The 27,896-nt window shown below is 42.0% G+C and overlaps 1 protein-coding gene across 16 annotated transcripts in view; it reads left to right on the top strand.

Moving 5' to 3' along the window:
* Positions 1 to 27,896, top strand: part of PUM1 (pumilio RNA binding family member 1) — a 235,689-nt gene that overhangs the window by 77,176 nt on the left and 130,617 nt on the right. For 13 of the 16 annotated variants that reach the window (XM_033955218.1, XM_033955222.1, XM_033955216.1 and 10 more), the window contains 2 exons: positions 1,482 to 1,660; positions 24,684 to 24,850. In XM_033955218.1, the coding sequence (XP_033811109.1) occupies positions 1,482 to 1,660; positions 24,684 to 24,850 (346 nt within the window). The remainder of the gene's footprint in view (positions 1 to 1,481; positions 1,661 to 24,683; positions 24,851 to 27,896) is intronic. The other 3 variants (XM_033955226.1, XM_033955225.1, XM_033955224.1) reach the window with 1 other exon arrangement.

Below are 27,896 nucleotides of genomic sequence, written 5' to 3'. Positions count from 1 at the left end.
TACCAGGTGCATTTTTTTTTTTTGGGACATAGTTTGAGCCTACTGGAAAGCTTTACAACAAAAATGAACTTTGCCAGTGGCTTTTATAAACATTAGTGCATCTCTTCAAGGTAGCCCAGGATATAATCTAGAAAAGTTAAATAGAAGTAGTTCCAAGTCTTGAAATCTTGAAAAAATAAAATACATTGGTAGCGTGTACTCAAAAGTTGAAATCTTTTGTACTATAATAGCAACTGCCAAACCTTCAATCCTAGTTCATCTTTCTTACATTCACAGTTTGCTTACTTTTGAAAGATTTGTTTGTATGTCAAGCTAACTTTTGCAGGCTTTGAATTTTCCATTAGGTAGTTTAAAAATCAATAAGGAATGTAGGCTTGTAGAGGAATGTGTTCATTTAGGAGTCCTAGTGATAGAGAAAAAGAAAGTTTTCTAGCTACCTTTACCCAAACTTGCTAAATCTCCCCAAATTGGGAAGTTACCATGCATGACTACAGATACTGCTACAGTCCCCAAAAATGTTTCTGAACTTGGCTTATTTTGCATATACACCAAGGATGCTTTTTATAGATCTTGGGAATTTTGCAGAGGTAGTGCCTGGTAATGTACCTCTAACTAAATTAGTATGTTTAAAAGTCTAAATGGAATTAACCAAGTGGTATAATTTATTTTAGGGGATGTGGGTGGAATCCAAGACAGCATCTGAGACAACATATGATTTTTCTTGTGTTCTGGAGATGTCAATCACATTCCCCGGCAAGCCATCCTTCCCTTTTGGTATTTAAGTTTCCTAATAGAAATTCTCAAAGAATCTTGAGTGCCAGTATAACCAGCTCTTCATGATCCTAGTCCAGGGGTAGGCAATTCCGGTCCTCGAGAGCCGGAGCCAGGTCAGGTTTTCAGGATATCCACAATGAATATGTATGAGATGGATTTGCATGCACTGCCTCCTTGAGATGCAAATCTATCTCATGCATATTTATTGTGGATATCCTGAAAACCTGACCTGGCTCCGGCTCTCGAGGATCGGAATTGCCTACCCCTGTCCTAGGATGAAGTGAGCAAATTAAAACATTTTACTTCTGCTAGTTTTTAGCTTATACTGTACCTTGTCAGTAATTGAATTGTAAATGCCTTTCATGCACAAACAATAACTAGCTAGGTAGGGTGTGAGGACTTGACATTGATTCTACTGCTCACAAGTTTGGAACTTGTGATGATCCAACCCCTTGTAGTAGATTTGTCTTAATAGAAAATGAGAAATATGAGCCTTTCCCTTAACCCCATTTATCTTATGCTATAATGAGCAACTTTTGCTCAGGTAGTAGAGCTCATCTGCCTTGTTTGAGTAGTCATTACAATGACAGATGAGCCACTTAACTATGCTATGATTCAGAAGACCAGCAAAATCTTTTGATAACATTATACCTTTGTTAGCTGCCTTTTTTATGTTATCTACTTTTGATGTTTTTATTTCTGTGCAGATCATTCTGTTTCTCAACCAATCATGGTTCAGAGACGACCTGGACAGGGTTTTCATGTCAACAGTGAAGTCAATTCTGTGCTGTCTCCCCGGTCTGAGAGCGGAGGATTGGGGGTTAGCATGGTGGAGTATGTGCTGAGCTCGTCCCCCGGGGACTCCTGTCTCAGGAAAGGAGGATTTGTAAGTGTTCTCCTTCTGATTTTTCTAATGTCTGGAATTGGATTCTTTTGAGTGCAAGTTTTGGTAAACAGAAAGTAATTCAACTTGGTTTGCAAACCTAAGACACATGAAATGCTTATCCTGACCCAAAAAATGAAAATAAACTTGAAAACAGCTCAGTGTAATTTACAAATAAGATCCCCTGCAGCAGCTCAAGGGTAGATTATGTGATGAGCTAGAAAATTGTACGGCATAATTTTTTTTTTCAGATTCCATGTTAAAATGTATGTTGAGAAATATTCTACTACAAAATAACTCTTTAAAAAATCTTTACTTTTTTTCAACCTTTCATAGTGTATCTTTACTTACTCTTCCCTTTACGTTCCTTTTTATCCACTACACTTTCTCTTTTTTTTTTTTGCCTATTCTGTAGCGTCCTGTCATTACCTTTTTCGTCCCCATTTCTGCTGTCACTTTTTTGGATATCTTGTTTTCCCTTTCTTCTAGTTTGATTACACCTCCCTCACTTTATCTTCTTGGCTCCCTTTTCCCATTGTTCACCCATCATCTTAACTTCACATCTTCGAATCGCTTTCAAAATTTTACTTTTAGCATTTAAAACCCTTTCTACAAATGAACCACAATTTATTCATAAAGTACTTCACATTCACTTCGGTCTTAATCAAAAGCTCATAACAGTCCCCTCTTTGAAAATTATTGAGGCAAAATGACGCAATATATTCTCAGTGATGGCGCCGCACCTTTGGAATGCTATGCCACAACATTTAAGAGAGGAAAACGATTTGGCCCGTTTTAAAAGTAATTTAAAAAGCTTTCTTTTTAAAGATGCTTTTAACCTTTTAAATTATGTTTGGGCCTTATATAGAATTCCTTCTCTAATTGCACTCTTTTTTTTTTCCTTTCTTTCTTTTTCCCTGTCCTATTGTCTTTTTTACCATATATGACTCGCCTCTGAACTTTAAAAACACTTAATTGTAGTTCTATTCCCTCTCACCTTTTGTATTAGTAATAATAATAATAATAACTTTATTCTTATATACCGCCACAATCTTGCGACTTCTAGGCGGTTTACAATGAAGAGAAACTGTACAGACAGCGAATTACAGAGTATAGCATTGAACATCTAATGATAGTAACAGGAGAGTTACACGGTTTCACAATGAGTAGCATTATACAGTCGACGATATTCAGAGCATAAGTAGGAGAAGAGAAAGGAGATTGCGCTTTGAGTTACAAAGGTGCAAGACTGCGAAGGTGAAAAAGATAACATAAGATGTTGATGAGAAGTAAGTTGTTAACTTGGTACATTTGAACGAAGGACGGGCACCAGTGGGAAAAACTGGTAACAATTAAAGATAGAAATTTTGGCAGAAGAGGGTAGACGGACTCCTTGGGATAGGAGGAGGCTCCGATTTTAGGGGAGAAGTCTGGTAGCAGAGGAAGCGGAGAGGGGAGGAGAGGCTGGCACCCCCAAGCTTGCACCCCAAGGCCCATTTTGACTGGTTGGTCTGCATGTCCATTTGTCTACCCCATTTCTTTAAATTGTGTGTAAAAATATATGTTTATATTTTATCAATTTTTGTATCTCGCTTAGTAAAACTAAATAAGCGATTCATCAAAGTCGAATAAAACTTGAACTATACTTTATCCCTGTCCCCTGTGCACATTTATTTTCTTTCTCTTGTTTAGTATCTCTTTCCCAACTCCTTTTATCTGCTCCAGCCCTTCATGCCCCACCCTCTCCTCCCTCTATGCATCTCCTTACTCTTTCACTATGTTGGTGTTCTTGCTCCCACCCCAGATTGTACAGGTACTGCAAGACTCTTCTTACCTGCACTTAGTGATATACACTGTAATATTGGCATGATTTCCCGTTACATTGTGATTACTAAGAAGTAGAGATGCACTTTTACTGAGACAACAAGAGGGCATCCGTTGAAAATCAGGGGCGGGAAACTACGAGGTGACACCAGGAAATTATTTTTCACTGAAAGAGTGGTTGATCGCTGGAATAGTCTTCCACTACAGGTGATTGAGGCCAGCAGCGTGCCTGATTTTAAGGCCAAATGGGATCGGCACATGGGATCTATTCACAGGGCAAAGATAGGGGAGGGACATTAAGGTGGGCAGACTAGATGGGCCGTGGGCCCTTATCTGCCGTCTATTTCTATGTTTCTAGTACTAAAGTTCATTTCCCTTATTATTCCTTGACCAGTCCAGAACCAATGGATTATGCCTATTGGCCAGCAGATGGAGACCGAGCACAACTAATGAGCCCTGCAGTATAAAGGATTCTGTGCAGCAGTTGCTCATCTAATAGTCTTTGTCTCCATCAGATCTTGACAGGCATTCCGTGTAGTTGGCTTTGAACTGGTCTGGTTGTTTCTATTAGATCCAGCTGGAGAACTGGTATCTCAGGTGAACTAGGATATCTGGCGGGGGGACTCCAGAGATTCCCCCAATCCTTATCCTTGCCTGACCAGAAATACTGGAGGAAAAGGTTTAACACTGCTTCTTTCTCCTAGCTTCTTCCACCCAGACCCCCATTATACTAATACCCCCCCACCCCACAAACAAACAACAAAAAAAGCCTGCATGAATCAGAAGTTCTGGATGCAGTGCAGCTCTGAAAGGGATGAGCAGTCTGACTGGTTCCAGGATAGCAGGAAGGAGCTTTCCATGGCATCCTTCCCACTATTCCAGACCAGTGGAATAGTTCTGTCTATTGACCAGTGGAATAGTTCTGTCTATTGACCAGCGGGTGGAGATAGAATTCACAAAGAACAGCTGCTCCATATCTCCATATTCTACCTAACCACAGCCCTTCAGTATTTTTTTTATCCCCAAACAAGTGGATGGTCAGGAGTATCAGCTGTCTCTGGATGGGCCAATCCTGTGCTACTTGGTCAATAGAGAACCCCAGTCAAAATGGGCCTTGGGGTGCAAGCTTGGGGGTGCCAGCCTCTCCTCCCCTCTCCGCCCCTCTCCGCTTCCTCTGCTACCAGGTTGCTGTCTACCCTCTGTGGCCTCTGCCTGTATTTGAATTTGGGAGCTTCATCTTAGACTAGCAAAAAAAAGAGATGACGAGACCAGAGGTTGCTAGGCTTAGCGGCATCTCGTTCTTCCTCCTTCTGAGGCGGCTGGTCAGCTGCGTGGCTAATGAAGATCAGCTGGGGTGAGTTAGCATTTGGGGAAGCAGCAGCGGTACAGTTTTAGAATTATGGCCTCAGCGGAGTCAGCCAAATGCTTCTTATGCTTTGGAGCTAGGAGGGAGCCCTCAAGAGTCATGCCCGTGCAAATCGCACAAGGCCCGGGCAGAAGATGGTTCAGGAGAGAATGCTGGCACCACCCATACATTGCAGCGAGTGGTCTCATGGCCTGCAGGCTTGGAGGGAGCTGCGGCTGAGACATCACCTAGATGTGGGAACTGTGGCCGTGGCCATTATAGTGCCACGTGGCAAAGAAAAGTCACATCCCTCCCCACGGCCTTAGGGGCTTCCAGTGCATCTTCCTCCGGTCCGGGGAGCATGGCTAACACGCAGTTACATGTTTTCCCCAGAGATTGTGCTGGTGTTGCACCAAGCATACTTAATACTTATTTAGTCTCAGGCTGGATCGGCTAGCTCCTCTCTAAGGGCCCAGGCCTTAGTGGAGGCTTTCCCCACCCCTCTTCTGAGGAGAGGCTCCCCCCCCTTTTCTGGAATTTCTGGGCAAAGGAGATTGGGAGGTGTCACTTCCACCGCGACCTTCCGATGCTGTCTTGGTCTACTCGGAAGGGGCATCGGTGCAGTAACCCCTGGAAAATTGGGATTGCACCTGTTTTTCCAGGAGAAGCTGGAGTCCATGATTTCTGATGCGCTGGCGGTGCTGGCTTTTGATGATCCTGCGCTACTGTAGTGGGGTTACAGAATTCTGTGATGAAGGGAATTCGTGGTCCTCAGAAAGCTTTTCCCATGCATCTAGATATCCAGAATTTGATTACTGTAGAATGCCAATCCCTGGATTTGGGGCTCAAAGTGGTCCGAGCGATGGCTTGCCTGTATCGTCTGATGTTAGAAGAGAAGAAAAGCTCCAGGTACCCAGGGTGGATGCTCTGGTGTCCGCGGTCACCAAGAAGACCACCCTTCCATTGGAAGGGGGTGTTACCCTTCGGGACTTTCAGGATTAAAAGATCAAGCATTCCCTGAAGCAATTAGCTCTTGCGGCAAGTGACCCGAGCTATAATTACAGCCGAGTGAGATGTTCCTGAAACTGGTTTTTAGGTGGGAAAGGCTTATGGATAGGTTCTATCCCTTGGTTCTGGAGGAAAAGGAAAAGCTGAAGTAGCTGTTAGTGGTAACAGCCATAACTAAGAAGACTACCATTCCCAAAGTGGGTAGTGCAGTTTTGAAAGAAGTATTTTAAACTGGAGGACCCTATTGAGTTAGACCTTTGGGTTATAGCCTTGAGACACCAGGTAGCAATTTTCACTTTTTATGTGTCCAGGGTCTGTCTATGCTGGTTGCAGTTGACTACCAGGACAATGAGGGATGAGATTCATGGAGATCAGAAAGCCTGGAAGTGAGTTTGATTTGTATGGTGGATGCACTGCATGATCCAATTAGAAGCAAGGTGGTCGTGGCTTCAGCTAGATATCTGCTATAACTCTGGAATTGAGCAGCAGATGGGATATGGGTCGTGGATTTCATTGTACCTCCTTTCTGTGGTACAACCAAAATGATTTATATATATTTATAAATCATAAACCATTAAATCACCTTCAGTTAATCAAATGCTGAATAGTTACTCCAATTCTTCCATTTTGAGTTTATGTATATTTATATACAGGCTCTTTCTAAAACCTGGTTTAGCAAACTTCCATTTAGAGGTAAGCTGTTTAGTGAGGACTTGGCGAGTTGATTATGGATCTGGATGAGTTGAATCCCCAGAGTTTATTGGAGGATCTATTAAGGGCTTCCTCATGCTTGTCTACTGGAGGGTCTAAGATCTGTGAGGCGCATTGTCAAGAACAAGTAGTTCCTGGGCAACAGACAGTGGCCAAATTGTACTGATATGAAAACTACGGCTCTCCTTCCATATTTGCAGAGATTAGGGGCACAGCCTGTTTGCGAATAACTTTTCTCCTCCTTATTTGCAGTAGTTTTGGGTTACAGCCTTCACGAATACCATAAATTCATGAACATTTCCTACATATTTGTGCATAGAATCCCATTAAATCATGGAACATATACTATTCCAATGCAACAGGAGCAGAGATCCTGAACTAATAGATAGTTACTCTGAAACCACAAATTTCCTTGCAGAAGCTGCTAATCATCTTATTGAAGGGCTCCACCTCTCCTCCCAGAGGGCTGTGTTGCAGTCCCTCAGTTTTCACTTCTGCAAGCAAATTGAGAAGTTGTTTTTTGATCTGTTCTGATTTATTTTTTTATTTTTCAAGTACTTCCCAAATTGTGAGGCTTTTGTGCTGTAGAAGTTCCCAGTGTTCCTGGGACAGCTCTGACTGCAAGAAGTCACAGACTCTGTTGCTAGCAAGCATCTCTAAGAGTACCTACCTAGCCAGCCTGCTTTATCAGTTAAGGCTCAGGAATTATTCCCCTGAGAATGTGGTTCAGCCCAGATTCTCTTGAGCTTAGGCTGTATGAGCGGGTTTTCAGGATGTCCCCAATGAATATGCATTGAAAGCAGTGCATGCACATAGATCTCATGCATATTCATTGGGGAAATCCTGAAAACCCGACTGGATTGCGGCCCTCGAGGAGGAACTTTGAGACCCCTGGTCTAGAGGGCTGGAATGGAGCTAGCTGTGTTTCTCCCTCCCCCGGTTAAGCAAGTGTATCGATGCGGTTTGGAGACTCAGCCTTCCTTCTTAAGGTCCATCTGGCAGCCCAAAGAAGCAAGCAGCTGGAATCATTGCTTGCCTGAGCCAGAAAGTCTTCTCTTCATAGCTGCACTCGCAGCTTAAGCAGAAAAGCCGTTCCCAGCACAACAGACACATGTACAGTTTAGGGGGTGAAGAACTTGTATGCATGACAGAGGAGTGGGACTTGTATGTGATTTTATACGATGATCTTAAGGTGGCCAAACAGGTTGAAAAGGTGACTGTGAAAGCTAGAAGGATGCTAGGGTGCATAGGAAGAGGTATGGCCAGTAGGGAAAAGGAGTAGAGAATGACACGGGGAAAAAAATCTGTCCCCGTCACTGCACCGTCCCCGGCCCACCATCCTCTGCACCGCCGTTCCCTTCACCGCCCCGTCACCGCCATCCCTTTCACCGCCCCGTCACCGCCACTGCCATCCCATTCACCGCCCCGTCACCGTCCCCGCTGCATCCATATAAGCCTTAGTTCTGTAATATTTAGCTTATTCCTTTCTTATAAATCAAAGTTCCTGCTGCTGAACTAGAGAAAGATGTTCAGCTGGCAGGGCTTTGTTTATAAATTTTTAGCAACACAACTAATATACTACTTTATCCTAAAGCAAAAAATAAATAAATAAATAGAAATTTTTTTTCCTACCTTTGTTGTCTGGTTTCTGCTTTCCTCGTCTTCTCATTCAATTCCTTCCATCCACTGTGTGTCTTTTCTCTGCGTCTTCCATTTGCTGTTACTGTGCCTCTCCCTTCACCCCCTCCCACATTGGTCTAGCACCCATCTTCTTCCCTCTGCTCCCCCATAGTCTGGCATCTTTCTTCTTCCCTTCCAACGTCTTCTCCCCACTCTGCCTTCCACATTTCCAAGGAAGATAAACTTTTCCCTTTCACCCCCTCCTTCCTTGTGTGAGCCGGAACACGCGGTCCCCACAGCCCCCACCCGCACGCTGGCTCGATCGTTTAACCAGCTTCCTCTCTCCAGCTCTCCTTAGTTTGCCGGCTTTCTTTTTCGGCGACCGGCATGCTTTCAAAGAGCCGCGCATGCGCGGCTGCTCAAAGTTCAATCTTCTGCTCTGCTGCAACTTCCTGTTTCCGGTTGGGTCAGAGCAGAAGATTGAATACTGAGCAGCCGCGCATGCGCGGCTCTTTTGAAAGCGTTCCGGTCGCCGAAAAAGAAAGCCGGCAAACTAAGGTGAGGTGGAGAGAGGAAGCTGGTTAAACGATCGAGCCGGCGTGCGGGTGGGCGGGTGGGGGCTGCGGGGACCGCACGATCCTTTATGCCTCACTGCGGTGACAAGACCATTCACCGTTCCACGGGGCGGTGATGGCCTTGTCCCCGTCCCCGCAGAGGCTGCTAATTTTCATTCCCCATTTTTGGCGGGTTACCCGCGGCTAAACCGCCACCGTGTCATTCTCTAAAAAGGAGGTATTGATACCCTTGTATAAGACTTGGCGATACCTCATTTAGAACATTTTGTACAGTCTAAGAGACGGCACCTTCAAAAAGATATAAAAAGGATGGAGTCGTCCAGAAGAAGGCTACTAAAATAGTGTGTGGTCTTCATAAGGTGTACGGGGATAGACTTAAAGATCTCAATCTGTATACTTTGGAGGAAAGGCAGGAGAGGGGAGATATGAAAGGGATGTTTAAATACCTACGTGGCCTAAATGCGCACGAGTTGAGTTTTTCATTTGAAAGGAAGCTCTGGAATGAGAGGGCATAGGATGAAGTTAGGAGGTGATAAGCTCAGGAGTAATCTATGGAAATATATTTTAACAGAAAGTTTTCAAGTTTAAATTTATTTGATATACCGCAAATACAACCAGTTAGTCTAAGTGGTTTACAATAATAATATTAAAATTAAATAAAACCAAAAATTAAAAAGACATAACAAGGGAGGCAGTAAACAAAAAATTCAGCCAACATATAAACAAAAATTGGTATAAGGGGAATAAAGAAAGGAGAGGTTACAATAAAAACAAAAAGGTTGGGGGAAGGGAAGGAGTGGAACAAAAGGGAAGGGAAGTCACAGTGAAATTCTGTCCAAACAATTGAAGATATAAGCTAAGAAGTTGAGAAGAAAGGGTGATCAATAGCATGAGTAAAGTAAGGAAAAAGATCAAGAGCAGAAAGCCAAAGAAAAATAGTATGACTTCAATTTAGAGGTCTGAACGGGGATTGTGGGAATTCCCCCTAACCCATGGTACTCCCACGGGGATACCCCTCTGGCCCTTGGGACTCCCACAGGGATGGAAGCAGGGTTCGTCCATATTATATAATGGACACGTCAGCCTTAGTAAAAGAGGGGGTTTATAAGTTAATTACCTGAACAGAAAACAAAAAAAAAGGGGGTTCCACCAAAGGGGTTTCAGAAATTTCATTACAAGTTAATAATGGCTTAGAGTTGCACATCTTACCTCCGATGTTGGCTCCACTTCAATCTGAAGTAATGGATTTCCTTCATTTCTGAAATAAAACAATGCAAATTAGTACTTTACTGCTCCTTAAAATCTATTCAGCAAACTTTGTCCACTAAGGTTATTCATATGTTGGGAGGTGGAAGATGGAAGGAGAGTTGGAGGATTACTATTAGTTCAGCTTTCTATACTGAGAGGTGGATGGTATAGGCTATGCCTGTTAATTTATGGATATATTTATATGCTAAGGATGGTATCGTGAATGAATTGCTATTTTGAATTACTTCTAGTTGTAATATTTAAGTAATATAGGAGTCCTTTTACTAAAGTGTACTAATGGATTCGGTGCTCCCTAAATGCTGCATGGTAGTTAATAGCAAATAATTTGTTAGTTCCCTTAGTAAAATTACCCCTAATGATTAATGAGATTTTCAGCAAAGGCAAGCAAAGCAGTCTACAACATGGTAAACATGGTAAGCTTGTTTGTTGTAAGCCAGTCTGCAATAATGTCCAGTTTTGCTGAGATAGATGAGTATGTTGCAAGTGAATGAGTTTCTAGTGGAAAAATAAGCTGGATATCGTCTGCGTAGATCTTGAATGTGAATCCTAGAGATTGTAGAATAAGGGTAAGAGGAGCGAGAAAAATATTAGAGAGTGGGGCCTAAAATAGAACCCTGCAGAACACCAGATTTCATAGGATGAGAATGATGGTGATGCCTGGAGAATTCCTAGTCTCGCTGGACTTAATAGCGGTTTATCTCCGCATTCCCATATTTCCGGCTCACAGAAGTTTCTTGCAGTTTCACATGTTGGAACTGCATTTTCAGTTCTCTGCTCTCTCCTTTGGGCTCGTAACAGCACCACATGCCTTCACCAAGGAAATTGTGGTCGCAGTGACACACTTTATGCAAATTGGAGGTTCAAGTACACCTGTATCTGGATGACTGGCTTATCAGAGCACCGTCCATGGTGGAGGGAGAGAGAGCAGTGGAGCAGATAGTGCACAAACTATAATGTCTGGGCTGGAGAATCAATTTCTGGAAGAGCCACCTAGAGCTAACTCAATCCCTGGAATACCTGGGAGGAGTTTTCGACACAGCAGCGGGTTGTGTTTTTCTTTCTGAGCCAAGCAGACCGAAACTGAGGCACCAAATTACAGAAATGTTATCGATGCAGTCCCCCACAGCTTGGCATTATCTACAGGTGCTAGGATTTATGGCAATGACCATAGAGGTAGGGCCTTGGCCAATTGCGCCCCCTTCAGTACACACTGTTGTGACATTGGTCACCTCAAATGGATTCTCTTCACAGGCCTCTGACCTGGATCTTGGTGGCTCTTGTCCAAGCCAGGCTGGAAGACTTGAATATCGGGGCCAAAAGGATTGCCAGAATGGATTCTCTCTCCCACATGACTGGGCTTGAGACTCCGTTCTGTGAATTCAAATAACAGACATGAGGAAAGCCATAATAAGCAAATAAGTTTTATTAATGCTTCACATGCCTGGGGAGAGCCAATAAAGGCCATCACAATTTCAGTGCTCTCCAAAAAAGATAAAGCAAGAACAAACAGATTTATACCCTACGTGACTTCATTTGTAGTAATTATCATGCTTTAGAATACAATGGCACAATTGATCACATGACTTCCTTTCTAAGAATGCCTTGCATCAATGTTATATTTAAATCCTTAATTCTAATGTTAAGTTTTTAAACCCAGCAGGTGGCAGTGTTTTACTTTTTCTCCATATAACTTTTAAATCACTTTTGATCTCTGACTTTGTCAGACACCAATCATGTCAGTAAAAGGCCTGCATCCTGCAGACACATCCTAACTTCTGTATGACCTCCCAATTAGCATTGTATGTTCTAATCTGTAAGGAATAGATTCTCTCTGTATAAACCCCAAGTTTCCTGCTCCTCTGAGAACCTTATGAACAATTGTACATAAATTTGCCTATGTCTTAAGAGTCACAAAATCAAACTTCTGAGCTTTCTTAGCTTAGCTAGAGTGCAGATCCAGCAATTTAAACATCAGTTTTTAATTACAAGGTCTCAGGCTTTTTCACTAGATCTCATTTTAATTCCCTAAACTTTAATATATCCACTTAATTTTGATTCATCTGTGATACCTATCACACCGGTAAATTTCAGGAAATCTTCAACACTCTCCAGAGTCATTAAGCAAGGGGGAATGCTGCTCCGCATAGACTTCTTGTTTGATCTTAATGAGCCTGCAGACCCTGGACCCTGGGGAGTGATCCCTGTCCCAGAGAGCATTTGAAAGCATTGTACAGCAGTGGGGGTGCCCAACATTTGATCTGATGGCATCAGAGACCAACAAGAAAGCAGAGAAGATTTTTCAGTTGAAAATATGAACCTGAAAGCGCAGGCATGGACACCTTAATACAACAACAGTGGCCTGTGACAGGGCCATGAAAGGCAGGGTCATTCAAAGAATAGTAAGACACTTGGGTTTCGTGATTCTTGATGCCCTGGACTGGCTGTGATGGCCTTGGTTGCGGATCTAGTGCATCTGAAGAAAGACAGGAGCCTCAAGCTCCCAGTTCATACGATGCTGTTTTCTCAAGATCCGGTTGCCCTGGAAGATCCAGAACACTTTGAATTTATGGCATGGCTCCTGAGCACTCTTTGCTATTTGGAGGTAATTATTGTAACTCTTCGTTCAAGGTGTCCTTTTCCGCCTATACTAAGGCTTGGAAGAGCTTCCAAGGCTGGTATAACAGCAGGAAAGTGGAACCCTCTACGGTAGGGGTGCACAACTTCGGCCCTCACCAGGCCAGGTTTTCAAGATATCCCAACATGCATATGAATATGCATGAGATCAATATGCATACAATGGAAGCAGTGCAGGCAAATAGGTGTCATGCAAATTCACTTGGGAAATCCTGAAAACCTGACTGGATTTGGCCCTTGAGAACCGGAGTTGTGTATCCCTGTTCTACGGTGTTGATTGCTACAGTCCTGACTTTCTCCAAGATGGCCTTCAGAAGGGCCTAGCAGTTGGTTCGCTCAAAGTACAGATCACGGGTCTTTTTGTGCACGGGTGGATAAGGAACCCTTTGCCTCTCACCTAGATGTCTACAAATTTTTCAAGGGAATGTTGCAGCTATGTCCACCAATGAGACACCCTTTTCCAACATGGAACCTTTACTTGGTAGGCTCTTTGTCAGGCACGTATAAGCCCTTAACCAGGGAGCTTGGCTTATGGACCTTACAGTTAAGACAGTCTTTTTGGTTGCTATCAGCTTAGCAAGAAGGATTTCAGAGCTGCAAACCATTTCTGTAGAGAGCCATTTCTGCTGTAGTTGTGACCTTCCATGTTAAGAGGTCCGGTTGCACACATTCAGTCCAATAGGTTCCAGAAAAGAAGTTAAGATTTTGCATTTGTTAGATGTCAGGGAGAGTTCTCAGGTACCTCGAAGTGACCAATGAGTTTTGACTGTCCAATCATTTGTTCATCTCAATGAATCCAAGCCAGTGCAGAGGACCAGCTCCCAAGGCTTCCATTTCAAGATTGATTTGCATGGCAATATCTTCAGCGGTACATTGGAAGTGGAAAACAATCATTGATCTCATTGAAAGTACACTCCACTAGAGTTGTGGCAGCTTCCTGGGCAGAGTTCTGAGTGGTGCTGCCTGAGGAGATTTATAGGATGGCGACATGGACCACCCACTTTCTCAAAGTTTTACAGGGTTGATGTAGCGGCTCGCCTGGACACAGCTTTTGGGTCCTTAGTGCTGACAGTAGGCTCATCTGTCTCGCCCCAGACTTTAGGGACTGCTTAGTCCCATTAGTTTAGGATTTCTGCTCCTGTTGCATTGGAAAGAAAGATTAGGTTCTTATCTCGATAATCTTCTTTCTTATAAATGGGAGCAAAGATCCTGAAGGCCCGCCCTTTAGATGCTTCTGGGGGTATTTTGTTTTCCAAATTTTTCTAAAACGTTTTATTGAGAATTTTGAATACAAATGCAAACCAATATAAGAAACAGCAATAACAGAAAGGTGGTTCAAGTCTTAAGCTGTATCAAGACAAGTAAAGGAAATAAGCATGTAGCAGTCATACAGAATTAGATTGGAGAACATTACAATTATCATCCAGAGGTGCCCAAGTTCTTTTAAAACTGGGAAAGTATGATTTTTGGTTTCTATAACTTCTTTATATTTCCTAATGGAACAAAGATGATTCCACCATTCAGTGGAGTTTGAAAGGGTGTTTTCTTTTCAATTTCTTACAAGTAGGTGGATAGCCAAAGCAATCATGATATTGTAGATCTAATGAGCGTTGGGTGGATGATGATATCTGGATTTGAAGAACACAATATCATTGTTTTATAAGATGTAGATAGTGAATTATCTAAGTGTAGACAAAATTCTTATTCAGATTGCATTCCAATAAGTGTGAACATTTGGGCATGTAAAGAGGAGATGCATCAATGATCCAGGTTCCTTGGAGCAAGACCAGCATAAATTGGAATAAATTTAGCAATTTTGGTAGGTGTCCAATAGGCATTATGCATAATAGGTGGATTGGCAGATGGATACTGACATAGTAAGATGAGCTGAAGAAGTCCAAAAGTAAATCCAGTCAAATTCTTTAGGATTTATTTATAATTCTTGTTTCTAATATGATCCAAAGGGAGATTAAGTTCATGCAATTTTAAAATATATTACCAAGCAATAGTAATTGGGTAAAGGTGGAAAAATTCAAAGAGCCTGAGGAGTCAGCGAAAGTAGACACCAATAAACTGAGATAATCTTTAGGCAATGACCAATTTTGATGACATATAGAAGATAAATCAACGGTAGCCCTTAATTCTTCTTCAGATAGCAATTTACCATTAGAGGTAAGCTTGGAGAGTGACCAAATATTTTTAGATTGCCATATGACTCTGACTTCATTAAGGAGAGATGAATTAATTGTACTGTTAAACCAAAGAGGGCATGCTCAAGAGTATTGACTTCTTATTTATAAATTTACTAGCACATTGCCTGGCGTTGCCCTGGTTTTTATTTATCCCGGGTATGTATTTATTCTAATCTTCAGGAAAAGGAATAAAATTGGCCTCACGCTGCTGTACTGTCTCTGAAGCTCTAGATGTAGCAGCTCTCTCTTTCATATCTTGTAGTCGGGCCTCACGCTGCTGTACTGTCTCTGAAGCTCTAGATGCAGCTTTGATTGCACTTGGTCACTTGGTCAATTACATTACGTTTCCTTGGAGGCATTGTTGCAGCAATGACAGCACAGCATGGTGTGACATTCCCCAAACTTCACACAATTGGTCAAAGCAATATATGGCTTTTTTGATGATTCTTTACATGTCACCCTCTTCCCACCACACAGTGTTTTTTTTTCCAAGATAGTAATTGATATGTATATCAACTTTGGTTGAAATCTGTCCATGCGTTTTGGAGTTATGCTGGAATATACGTTCATTACATATATACATATATCTGATTAATTACATATATAAAATATATGTATAGAATTTCAATATTAAAGCAGATAATTTTAGTAATCTTCAAGATTCATTAAACTGAAATTTATCATTGGGAGAGATTAATGATGCTTCTAATGTCAACCATTATGCAGGTAGGTTCACTTGACAGCAGGAGATAGCTGTTTGTTTTCAATGCTAAACATTGTCGTCTTCAAATGCGAGAAATTGGAGATTTGTTAAACTACAAGGTTTCCTGGAGAAAGCCTGCCTGCATGATGCTTTCGAAAACGCTATAGAAATCTTTTTGTGGCAAGATAAAAGCCCTTTATTTTAACAGCCCTCGCCTCTTTTCTCACTTTTGGTTAGTATTTCTTCTAGGGACATGCTACATATACATATGTTGTGTGTTTGAAATTTTAAAATAATGCTTTTCACTACATAGGGTATATATTAATTGCAGTTCCCACATAGGTGCTATCCGATGATGGTGTGTGGACAGAGGTGGTGAAAGTAAGGCACTCTTTGTGCTATTTAAGTGGCTTTCTTAGTTTGAGTTCACACTGAGCATATCGCACACCAAAATTGTCATAGTTGGATACAAGGCGTGTTCCCTAGAAATTATTGCTGACATTTTTTGGTCTGATGAACTTTTTATAGTAGTATTTGTTGACTATTCTTCCAAGTTGTCGTGTATTGATACGTTTATTCAGTGAAGTAAGTTTTGAAGCTAGAAGCATTTTCATACAGGAACCATTCTTTTAGAGCAGTGATTCCCAACCCTGTCCTGGAGGAACACCAGGCCAATCGGGTTTTCAGGCTAGCCCTAATGAATATGCATGAGAGAGATTTGCATATGATGGAAGTGATAGGCATGCAAATTTGCTTCATGCATATTCATTAGGACTAGCCTGAAAACCCGATTGGCCTGGTGTTCCTCCAGGACAGGGTTGGGAACCACTGTTTTAGAGAATTAGTGATTACATAGATCAGTGTTTCCATTTGGATTGTTTCTGTTTTCCAAGGTGGTTGTGATTTTTAATGTTACTCAGTTGTTTGCCTTATCTTTCTTCAGGCAGAAGGATTGTGGAAAGGAGTTTAATCTCTTCCACTCACTGGATATTTGAGTCCTCATATATTACTTGGAGGTAATAAATGCTGTTTTTTTAAAGTTAGATTAATTATTGGGGGGGGGAGATGGGGGACCAAGAAAGACACTGAGTATCACTTGAGACCCTCAAGGATTGTTTGACCAGAGGGATGGCAGCTTTGTGGATATCGAGAGTTATAGAGCCACAATATGCATACCTTTCATACTTTTTCTAAGTACTTTTAGGTTGGATGTCTTTGCCAGACAAGACTTGGCATTTGGTGTGAGAGTGCTTAGAGCAGGGATTTTGTAATCTTACCCAGTTTAAAGGGTGCTTTTGTTATTCCTCTTTGTTTCTGGGCTGTTCTGGGGCCAATAAGGACAAATTTGATCTTACCTGCTAATTTTCCAGTGTCCTCCAGACCAGTCTAGAGTTTTTTTGCTCTGGGTTGCAAATGTCGCTGGGGAAAATCTGTGATTCGCTTGAGTGTGTGGTTAGAAACACTGGATACTCCCCCCCCCCCCCCTTTCTGAAGAGATTCAGGAGTTTTTTCTTAACTTTTTTTTACATAAATACTGGTGAACGATGACTTCAGGGTGCCCTTTATCTGACAGGGTTCATGTCATTTTCCATCTGCTGATTGATGGGCATAGCCCTTCTGTTTTGGAGGACTCGAGGAAAGAAAATTAAGACCAAATTTTTCTTTTTGTGTTTTCTCTACATACATCATTCCCTACCTCTTGAGGCTGCAAAATATTTAAATAGCCATCCCCCCCTCAATTTCCCAAACATCCCTGCCATTTTGACGGTCCTCCCTCCACACCCAAACATAACCCATTTCCAATGTCCATTTGCAAAAGTAGTGATTCTTAATTGCTCTCACCTCATTTGGATCCTAGGGGTGGGCTAAGATAATGTGAGAGTGGAATGAGTGGTTGGGAAATTTGGGGGTGAGGCACTGTTTTAAACATTTTTGCAATGTAGGTTTCAGTGTGTGTGTGTGTGGGGGGGGGGAGGGATAGTTTTTATTGTGTGCTTCTAATAGTGTATACTTTGTGGAGGGAAGGTTGGTTTTTTGTTTTTTTAAACACCCTGCCTTCTCTTAGCAAGAAGACCAGTGCTGCCATGCAGGACCAGCCTCAGCACTACTAAGTGGACAAGGTGTCCACATTCTTGGGCAAGAGGAGGGATGGCAATAAGAAAGCAGGAGGCTTTTTGAGTACTTATACTTGCAAGGTTAGCCACATCCTGCACCTTCTGACCAGAAGTTTGTATTGGGGAGGGGGCAGGATGATATTGGTCTGGAGTGTGTTCAGGTTCTTTAAAGCCCCACATGCATTTTTGAGAACAGAGGGAGCTGGTGGTAGTAGGGTAAAGAAGAAATGCTGGACACCTGAGTGTGGTATGTAGCTGAAGGTACTCAGAGTGTTTAAATACCCTTGGGCCAGCCCTACGGCTATATGTGATAAGCTGGAGGAGGAGAGTAGCTGTGAAGACTGGTGGAGAGGGAGAGATGGATGAATCCATTTCCTGAAATTGTGGCTGTGAAGCGATGGAGAGGCCCTACGTATTGCAATCTTATAAATGTGATGCGGTTCTTGTCGGCTGTGAGAAGCAGGTTGTGGAGTTTTACCTAGAAAGGTTGTGGTTGACTTTTTTCCATAGTAGCTGGTGGAATTGATGGTTTAGGCTAGTGAATGCTGAAGAATGCAAGCTTTGGAACTGCTTATACACTGATCTTGTGTTTTGTGTATATATTAAATACAATGTTAAGAAATGATACATCATTGTTTTATACCTTGACAAAAGACTTAAGGTTTTTGTTGATGTACGCCTTTGGATTCACTGAGGTACTTTCTTTGTGCATTGATTATATGCTATGCAGTGTAGCAGATTGCTTCATTTTTAGTATTTCTGCTACAGGAACAAAGGTAACCACATAGTATTTTATGATGCGAATCTCACTGGCATAAACACACACTTTTTTTTTTTGGTTACCTATAGGGCAGAGATTTCTTGTGCCTCCTTTCAGTTGTATCTAGACGTTTGGCTAGCTACCCAACTAAATGGATCACCTTTTCTCATGTTACTTGATTCTATTGCTTTGAGGTACAAACTTGCCACCTGGCAATTTTAGTGTCGGGAGAGCTACATAAGGGCAAAATACCAAGCCTTTTAGTTTTGTCTCTAGGAAATGTGTATTCCTAATTTTGATACTCCTGTACTGAAAAACCATTTGGATTTCCCATTAAACTTTAAAAATACCAGCGATTGCCTGTATTAGACCTGGTACAGTGTTGGAATATCAGAGCTGCTTTCCTCGCAGCCTTTGGTACTGTCCACCATGACACTTTGCTGGCTTGCCTGCAAGCAGCTGTCTTCAAGACCAGGGTATTGGTTTGGTTTAAATCTTACCTAGGCAAGTATATGAACTGTGTAACCTGAGATGGGAAGCTATCCAAGTTTACCCTTTTAGGTACGGTATTCCACAGGGCTCTTTATCTCCTGTGTTGTTAAATCTCTGTGGCCCCCCATTAGCATGGAAATTTATTTGATTTTGAATTTTTTTTTTTTTAGTCTGTCCTCCCAAAGGAGCTCAGAACAGGTTACAAATCAGGTACTCAAGCATTTTCTCTATCTGTCCAGGTGAACTCTTAATCTATCTACCTGGGGCAGTGGAGATTTAAATGACTTGCCCAGGGTCACAAGGAGCAGCGTGGGTAACCTTGAAATATATACTATATATACCGTATTTGCCGGCGTATAAGACGACTGGGCGTATAAGACGACCCCCCAACTTTTACATTTAAAATATAGAGTTTGTTATATACTCGCCGTATAAGACTACCCCTTCTTCCGCACACCTTCTCTACCGCCCCGGGTGCAGCACAGCCGGCCAGGTCCCCTTACTTTTGTGGCACTTCCCCGACCGACCGACAACAGCCCCGGTCCGACAAACCTCCCTGCCCTTAACCGCGAATCTAAATTACCTTCTTACAGCTGCTGTAAGAAGGTAATTTAGATTCGCGGCTACAGGGCAGGGAGGATTGTCGGACCCGGGCTGTTATCGGTCGGTCGGGGAAGTGCCACAAAAGTAAGGGAACCTGGCCGGCTGTGCTGCAACCGGGGCGGGGCGGGCCGCTCCTCTCCCTTGGTAGCCACTCGAACCGCGAGGCTACTCTCCTCCTTATCTGCCCTGCCTGCAGCACAGAGCCGAACGGAAGTCTTCCCGACGTCAGCGCTGACGTCGGAGGGAGGGAGGGCTTTGTTTAAGCCCTCCCTCCCCTCCGACATCAGCGCTGACGTCGGGAAGACTTCCGTTCGGCTCTGTGCTGCAAGCAGAGAAGGTAGGGAGAAGAAGAGCCGCATACATCCAGAAGACTGAGTACATCCAGCCCCGCGACCCTCGGAGGCGTCCCCATGGGATCCCCGCGACCCTAGGGGCGTCCCCACAGGATCCCCGCGACCCTAGGGGCGTCCCCGTGCAGCTCTCTAATGTAAAGTAAGGGCATGTAAACAGTACCCGGCGTATAAGACGACCCCCGACTTTGGGGAGGATTTTAAGGTACTGAAAAGTCGTCTTATACGCCGGCAAATACGGTACTCTAAATATAAAACCATCTAAATATAATCAGAGAACCTTCCCTCCCAATCCCCACCCCACACACACACAAAAAGGGGGTAAAAATTAACTCAAATAGAAACCTAATCTAATGGCAGTCTTGCGAGGTTACTGTGGGAACTCGCATCAGCCATTTTGAGTAGTGAGACTGCATAGGAGGATCAGTCTTGCCCTGGCTCACCACTGGATCAAGTTAGGCATGTGATGGGTTTGAGAGGGGGAGGACACGTAAACTGAGAACACTTTTTTTTTTTTAGCCCAAATGTCTAGGTCTATATTTGAGTATATACAGTATTTATTTATTGATATCTAGATCACTGCTCATGTTCATAACAATTTTTCCATCTTCACTTAGCCTGGAAACTTAAGCATATCTATCTCAAAAAAGCCTTGTTAATGATAATCTATTAGCAGTTCTAGTACAATAGCTATGACTTTCTGGACAGATGGGTAATATCCCCATGCTTATGAACCGTGCAGAAGGAATCCACTGCAGCTTTTGAATCCCCTCCTCCTCTTTCACTAGAGGACTCTGCTGATCCTTTCAGTTTTTCCTTCTACATGTGAGCCGGAAGGAGTTTCAAGTTTCAAGAATTGTGGTCTCTAGAATTGTGTACAATATTCTAAATGAGGTCTCACCAGAGACTTATACAGGGGGCATTAATAACTCCTTTTTTTCTATTGGCCATATCTCTTTCTATGCACCCTAGCATCATTCTAGTTTTCGCTGTAACCTTTTCAACCGGTTTGGCCACCTTAAGAACTTTGCATGCAGTCACACCCAAGTCCCGCTGTTCTGTCATGCACATAAGTTCTTCACCCTCTAAAGTGTACCATTCCTTTGTGTTTTTGCAGCCCAAATGCATGACCTTGCATTTCTTAGCATTAAAGTTTAGCTGCCAAATTTCAGACCATTCTTCAAACTTCGCTGGGCCTTTCTTCAAGTTATTCACACCATTCTGGGTGTGTATTGCAGATTTTGGTATTATTTGCAAAGAGGCAAATCTTACATGACAGCCCTTCAGCAATATCACTCATAAAAATGTTAAAGGACAGAACCTTGAGGCACACTACTGGTAACATCCCTTTCCTCAGAGTGATCGCCATTGACCACTACCCTCTGTCATCTTCCACTCAACCAGTTTCTGACCCAGCCTGTCACGTTGGGGCCCATCCCAATGGCGCTCAGTTTATTTATTAGATGTCTGTGTGGAATACAGTTAAAGGCTTTACTAAAATCTAAATACGCCACATCTCCAGTTCTCTGGTCACCCTGTCAAATTGACCAGATTTGTCTGACAAGACCTACCTCTAGTGATTTCATGTTGCCTCTGGTCATGTAATCCACCAGATTCCAGAAAGAAACTTTGCTATTCTCTGTTTTAAAAGCATTTCAATTAATTTGCTTACCACAGAAGTCAGACTTACCGGCCTGTAAATCCCTACTTTTTCCTTACTTCCACTTTTGTAGAGAGGGACTACATCTCCATTCTTCCAGTATGACTCCTCACGAACACAATCCTCTGAAAATCGATCAGGGTCTACCACTCTTCCATCCCTATTCGTGTTTGTCTTCTGCTATCCCGCTCCCGGTGCTTCAGCCATAAACACTGAACAGAAATATTTGTTAAGCAATTCAGCCTTTTCTTTATCAGCTTCTACATATTTCTCCATTTCACCTTTGAGTCTCACAATACCACTTTTGCACTTCTTCCTATCATTGATATATCTTTAAAAAAAAAAATGTTTGTCTCTCCATTTTACCATATCAACTATTTTTTTTTTTTCTTCCATTGCTTTCCTGACTACATGACCAGTCTCTCTTAACTTTTCCAAATATTTTTGCCTGTCTTCCTCTTTCTGCAATCTTTTGTAGTTTATGAAAGCTAACTTCTTATTTCTTACCTTTTCAGCTGCTACTTTTGAGAACCAAAGCAGCCTTTTCCTCTTACTTTTACTTACTTGCCTCACAAAAAAAGTCTATTGCCCTTACATTAACTGCTTTTAGTTTTGCCCACTGCATTTCTACTCCCTCCAGATGTTCCCATCCAGACAATTCCTTGACGTAATCCCCCCATCTGAACAAAGTTTGTTTTTTAAAAAGTCTAGAACCTTTACTTTTGAATGAGCTGTCTCTATACCTGTCTCAATATTAAACCGTACCATGCTGTGATCACTGGATAACAGATGATCACCCATTGTAACATCAGAAACACTTTCCACATTTGTAAGCAATAAGTCCAGTCCCGCTTGCGTTCCATTACCAACTGCTGGAACAGTTCTCCTTGTAGAGCATCCAGGATCTCCCTACTTCTAGAAGACCCTGCAATAGGGATACCCAATCAACATATAGTATGTTAAAATCACCTATTAGTAAAACTTCCCCTTTTTAAAGATATATTCTGAATGTCTACTATTAAATCTTTTCAGTAGATTAGCTAGTCTACTGCTGAAGACACTTCTTCCCTTCTTTGGTAGAGGGATACCATCTCTGCTCAGCAGCCTTTGAAAAATCTTCCCATGGTCAAGGAAGCCACTTTTATACTGGGGTATGCCAACTGCCCAGGTTATGAAGTTGCTCGAGATGGGGATGTTGGAATTGCTGTCTTTAAGAACATAAGAGTTGCCATAATGGAACAGACTGAAGGTCCATCGAGTCCTGTATCCTGTTTCCAGCAGTAGCCAACCCAGGTCACAAGTACCTGGCAAGATCCCAAGGAGTAAAACAGATTTTATGCTGCTTATCCTAGGAATAAGCAGTGTATTTTCCCACTTATGCACTTTTATTTTAGGAAATTATCCAAACCTTTTTTAAACCCTGGTAAGCAAGCTGCTTTCACCACATTCTCTGGCAATAAATTCTAGAATTTGATTATACGTTGAGTGAAGAAATGTTTGGTATCCCAGATTTCATAAATGAGGGTTTTTGTAGTTGGTGCCTAAGGTTCTGTGAGGTTTGGATTAGATGGGGGGGGGTTTGTGAGGGTTGTGTTTTATGGGAATTTGTAGTCATTAATTATGAGTTGTAAACCATTCAATATTGTATTAATGTGCAGCACTGCATCAAGTTAATAAATCAGGACTGCATTTTTTGTAAAAATCAGTGAAATTATATTATTTAGCGTCTCTCCAGACTGGCACAGACGGATGGGTTTACGCTCCTCTGCCAGCAATTGGAGACTGAGAACAGTGCAAGTGGGCTCTGCTTTCCCTGATATTATCAGTCTGTTCTGTTTCCAGCAGGTGGAGTGGTAAGCCCATGCTGTCCTGTTCTGTTTTTCTGTAGGAACTGTTGGAGAGGATAGGCAGGGGATTTTTCTGGCCTTTTTATTGTCCGGACTGAGCTTGATACTTATAGAAAAGTATTGGTTTTCTGTATAACTGTCAAATTAGTCTCCCTCCCTATTCTCATATGTTGCAGCCTTCTCTGTTTGTAAAACTATACTGTTGCTTCCCTTGTCAATCCCCAGGCTAATGCAACTATATTCTTCCTTCCCCTCAAGCTGATGCTGCTAATTGGCTCGCATGCTAGCCATCTTCTATTCCTCCCTCCTGCCTAGACCTGAAGCTATCATCCCCTTTATAGCCCATCCAAAGTGCTGGTACCTTCCCATGTAGCACAAGCTCCTAGTGCCTTTCTTGGTTCTTTTCTTATAGCAGACACTGTTGTACAAGCACTTTCTTCAGAGTTTTGTGTGACCAGATCAGATTTATTACCAATATGTGTTGAATCCAATTAAACTGAAGTGCTGTATCTTGTCAGGAGTTGTAGCTTTAAGAAGGAACAGAAAGAATAGCTAGAATTGAGGCCTGGGGAGATGGCAGTTGCCTAATGGTGAACATAAGACTGAATGAGAAGGGGGAAGGAGGAGATAGTCAAATTGGGCTGATAGAGCGGGAAAGAGACTGTAAAGAATAAAGGAGATGACAGGAGCAAGAAGAGGATAGGCCAAGGAAGTTTGCCGTAATTCAAAGGTAAGAAATTATGTTGGAGAAACATAGAGCTCCTTTTACTAAGGTGCGTCAGCGGTTTTAGTATGCGCTACAATGCCGCGTGTGCTAAATGCTAACGCCTCCATAGAGCTTGCGTTACTATTTTTTGTTAGTGCGTGGTTTGCACGTGGTTGCGCGTGGTTTGCATGTGCTAATCTTTAGCGCACGCTAAAAACGCTAGTGCACCTTAGTAAAAGGGAGCCCATAGTGTAATGTGTAGTTAAAAAAGCAATAAAAGAAAAATGAGAAGAGGCTGAAATATAATAATTTCATGATCTTGTCCATTACCACTTTACTTTTTTTTAAGTTAACCTTTTTTGCATATTAAGTTATTCGTAAGTGCTTGTAAGCATGCTGCAGATTTGTGGCAATATTTTCTGCCCCTGAGCTGCCTAAAAAAAATAATAAAATTAAAAAAAAAATCAAATTTTTTTGCTTTTGTGTTAATGTTAAATCTTTGAAATATATATGTTGCAGCATGGATGCTATAAAAAAAATTCTGCTGAGGCTTACCTGAAATAAGTAAAAGACTGAATGATATGCTGTAATTGAACTGTTTAATTTGGCACAGGGACCAAGGGACACAGAGAGTGATGAAAATGACAAAGGAGATAAGAAAAGCAAAGGGACATTTGATGGTGATAAACTGGGAGACCTCAAGGAAGAGGGAGACCTAATGGACAAGCCAAACGGTTTGCCTGTGCAAAACGGAATTGACATAGATGTCAAAGATTTCAGGCATGTATTTGCACTATCCTGATTTTACTGGTGACTTTCCATATTATGTTAATAATTTTGGATTCAGGGCTGGTTTAGTGACTGTGTGGCATTGCTGTACACTGCTATACAGAGGATACCTGGTTCAGCTCATAGACGGAGCACTCCACAGCCTGGGTCCCCTGAGACTGGGGATGCTGTGGAGGCAGCAATCCTCAGCCCCAGGTTAGAGGAAAGGGGGGAGCATATTATGGCCCTTGTTGAGGGTGACACCTAACTGGATTTAGAGCCTGTGATACAACACTTTCAGTGGAGCCCTGGTTCATGGTTCTGGACCTTGGGACTGTTGCTGCAGTGTTCTGGCTATGAATATTGGGAGAGTGGGTGTATTGAAGTTGAGAAGATATCCCTGGGAAGTAAATGAGGGTTTATGGAGCCAGAATTCCAGCACTTGTTCTGATGAAGTTAGTTCCTCCTTTCACCTATCAGGTCAATTTTTATTTTTATTTTGTCTTATCATCCAAGCCAGACCAATCTGTGCAAGTGGGTGTTATCCCCTCTACCAGCAGATGGAGCCAGAAAACAAAAAGCTCAGCAGGTTTCACTCCCCTTTATGGGGGGATGGTTCTGCTTTCATAAATATTTCTCTAGCTCCAACAGATATGAGTAGGCCACTGTCAGGACTTGGCCCAACTTCCCAATGGAGCATAGACCGAGTCTACAAGCAGCAGTCCTTTGCAGCAGAAATCTCAGGGATTCTAAACCCAGATTTCTCTGAGTTATACATGCCCTGGTTTCTCATGGTAGTGGAGGATGTTTGGTCTTCTATATGTACTAAGCTTTGTTTACGGCAGCAGATGTTTTCTGTTTATGCTCAGTTGCTGGAGTGGGACAGGATTTAGGTATACCAGCTGCTTACCTGCTTTGTTATAGGGTCATTCCATGTCAAGTGGTTCAGAGCTTCCCACTCAACCATCTTGGAAATTGATTAAATTTTTTCAGAGGATATGCTGGACCTCTAATGAAGATATTCAAAGTTTTGGGCCATGATCTCAACTAGGTCCAGAGTTAGGGGCCCCTTTAGGCTTCTTTTTTGTATCCACAAAGATACTAAAGATGTCAACTTTGGATTCAGGTTATGGAAAGAACGGTCAACCATGGTGAAAGCCACATTTCTAGGACAATTTTTATAAGCTGAATCCAAACATACTGCTCAGAATAGTGACAGATGCTTTGATCACTGGGCAGCCACAAAGTTGGTAAAATTGCTTCACAGAATGCACAAGTGCAAGTTTGATTAGTCATGCCTCCTAATCTAGAAGCATCCCAAGGTTAAGAATTAAGGAGATGGAAGAGACTACAGCCAGTAGATGCCCCACAAATTTTTAAGCCCACTGTGCTTTTTGTTAATGAGAGAAAGCTTTATCAAAATTGATTGAAAAAAATTTATTCACAGTTTTTAGCTTTGTTTGAAGGTGTATATCACAACTGTAAATTCGCCAATTCTTTTCTTTTTGGACTACAAAACTCACCTAGTTACATTTTAGATCCCATTTTCCCCGTAAATCTGAATGAAGTAGTATATACCTGTCTCTAGAACAGTAGCCACTAAAAATAGGGAATATCAACTTTTGCACATACAAGATGCAATACAAAAGAAAGAACAGAATAGTCCAGGCCGTCAGTCCAAAAGGAAATTTAATATCAGTCATTTGAACAGGGCAATCTGATGACATGACATGGGCCATGTTTCAACTTCAAAGCCTGCCTCAGGAGTCCTAGAGACTATAATACAGAAATTTATTTAAAAATATATATATAATAAATATAAAAACGAATATACAATTGTGATATATGAAGAGGATAATCATGCTAATAAAAAAAAATTTCAAGACAATTCAACATCTCCGCTGCCTTCGATTCCGTCATCCACCACCTTCTCTTAACAATAGCAGTAACAGATACCATTTTAAGCTGGTTTACTGACTTCCTTCAGAACAGAGAATACATCGTCAAAAAGAATGGTATACTCTCCAACAACTGGAAGGCCTTCTTTGGCGTTCCACAGGACTCTCCACTCTTCCCTAGCCTATTTAACCTGTTCATGAGCTCACTTGGAGACATCAAATTCGAGGATAAGAGCATTATGTCATGAGGATGACCTTCTTCTCATTCTTCTTATAACCAACAACCTAACAGACGTTACCAAAAGAACTTCAGATAACATTGAAAGAATCCAAACCTGGGCAACATCCCACAAACTGAAGATAAATGTCTTGAAAACCAAAGTTCTCTATTTTCATACCACCTAACAAGCAGCACCCTCACAATAGACAAAACCTCCAAAATCCTAGATTGTATCCTGGACTCCACACTATCTATGGAACTCCAAATTTCCCACCTCTGGAAGAAAACCCTCTTCACCATGAGACATACTTCATAAACACCATTTTGCCCTAATCGTGCAGATAATGATCTCACCCCAGCTGGATTACTGTAATTCTGCCTACATGGGAATGAATGCCATCTTTATTCATAAAATGCAGCTCATTCAAAACACTGCTATAAGACTCGCATTCAAACTGAAAAAAAATACGACTTTGTCTCTGCCTACCTCAAGCAACTCCACTGGCTGCCCATCCCATCTTGAATAAAATTCAAAACATCCTGTATTATATACATTATATATACATTATACATATATACATTACATTACATATACATTACATTATACATATATACATTATATACATAATCTACGGAAACTCGGCTGCACCACTTATCCACCTTTTCTCCACAGTATGATCCGCCTCACACAGAAATCTTAACCTCCTTATGACAAAAAATATATTCCACTCCATGCTCACCTTCTTGGTAGTGTAAACTTGGAATGACCTCACAGAAACTAGCAGAATTGAACCTAACTACGCAGCATTTTGGAAGAAACTGAAAACCCTTCTTTTTGATTCCTGAACTATACATGAACCTAAGTCCAACTGCATCTACTATAATCCCCTCCCCATTATTCAGAAACTTCAAACTATGTCTAGGTTCTGTCCTATTCTTA

Source organism: Geotrypetes seraphini, chromosome 8 (assembly GCF_902459505.1).
Source record: "Geotrypetes seraphini chromosome 8, aGeoSer1.1, whole genome shotgun sequence".
Classification (NCBI taxonomy): Eukaryota; Metazoa; Chordata; class Amphibia; order Gymnophiona; family Dermophiidae; genus Geotrypetes; species Geotrypetes seraphini.
This window is presented reverse-complemented; position numbering and strand designations above follow the sequence as displayed.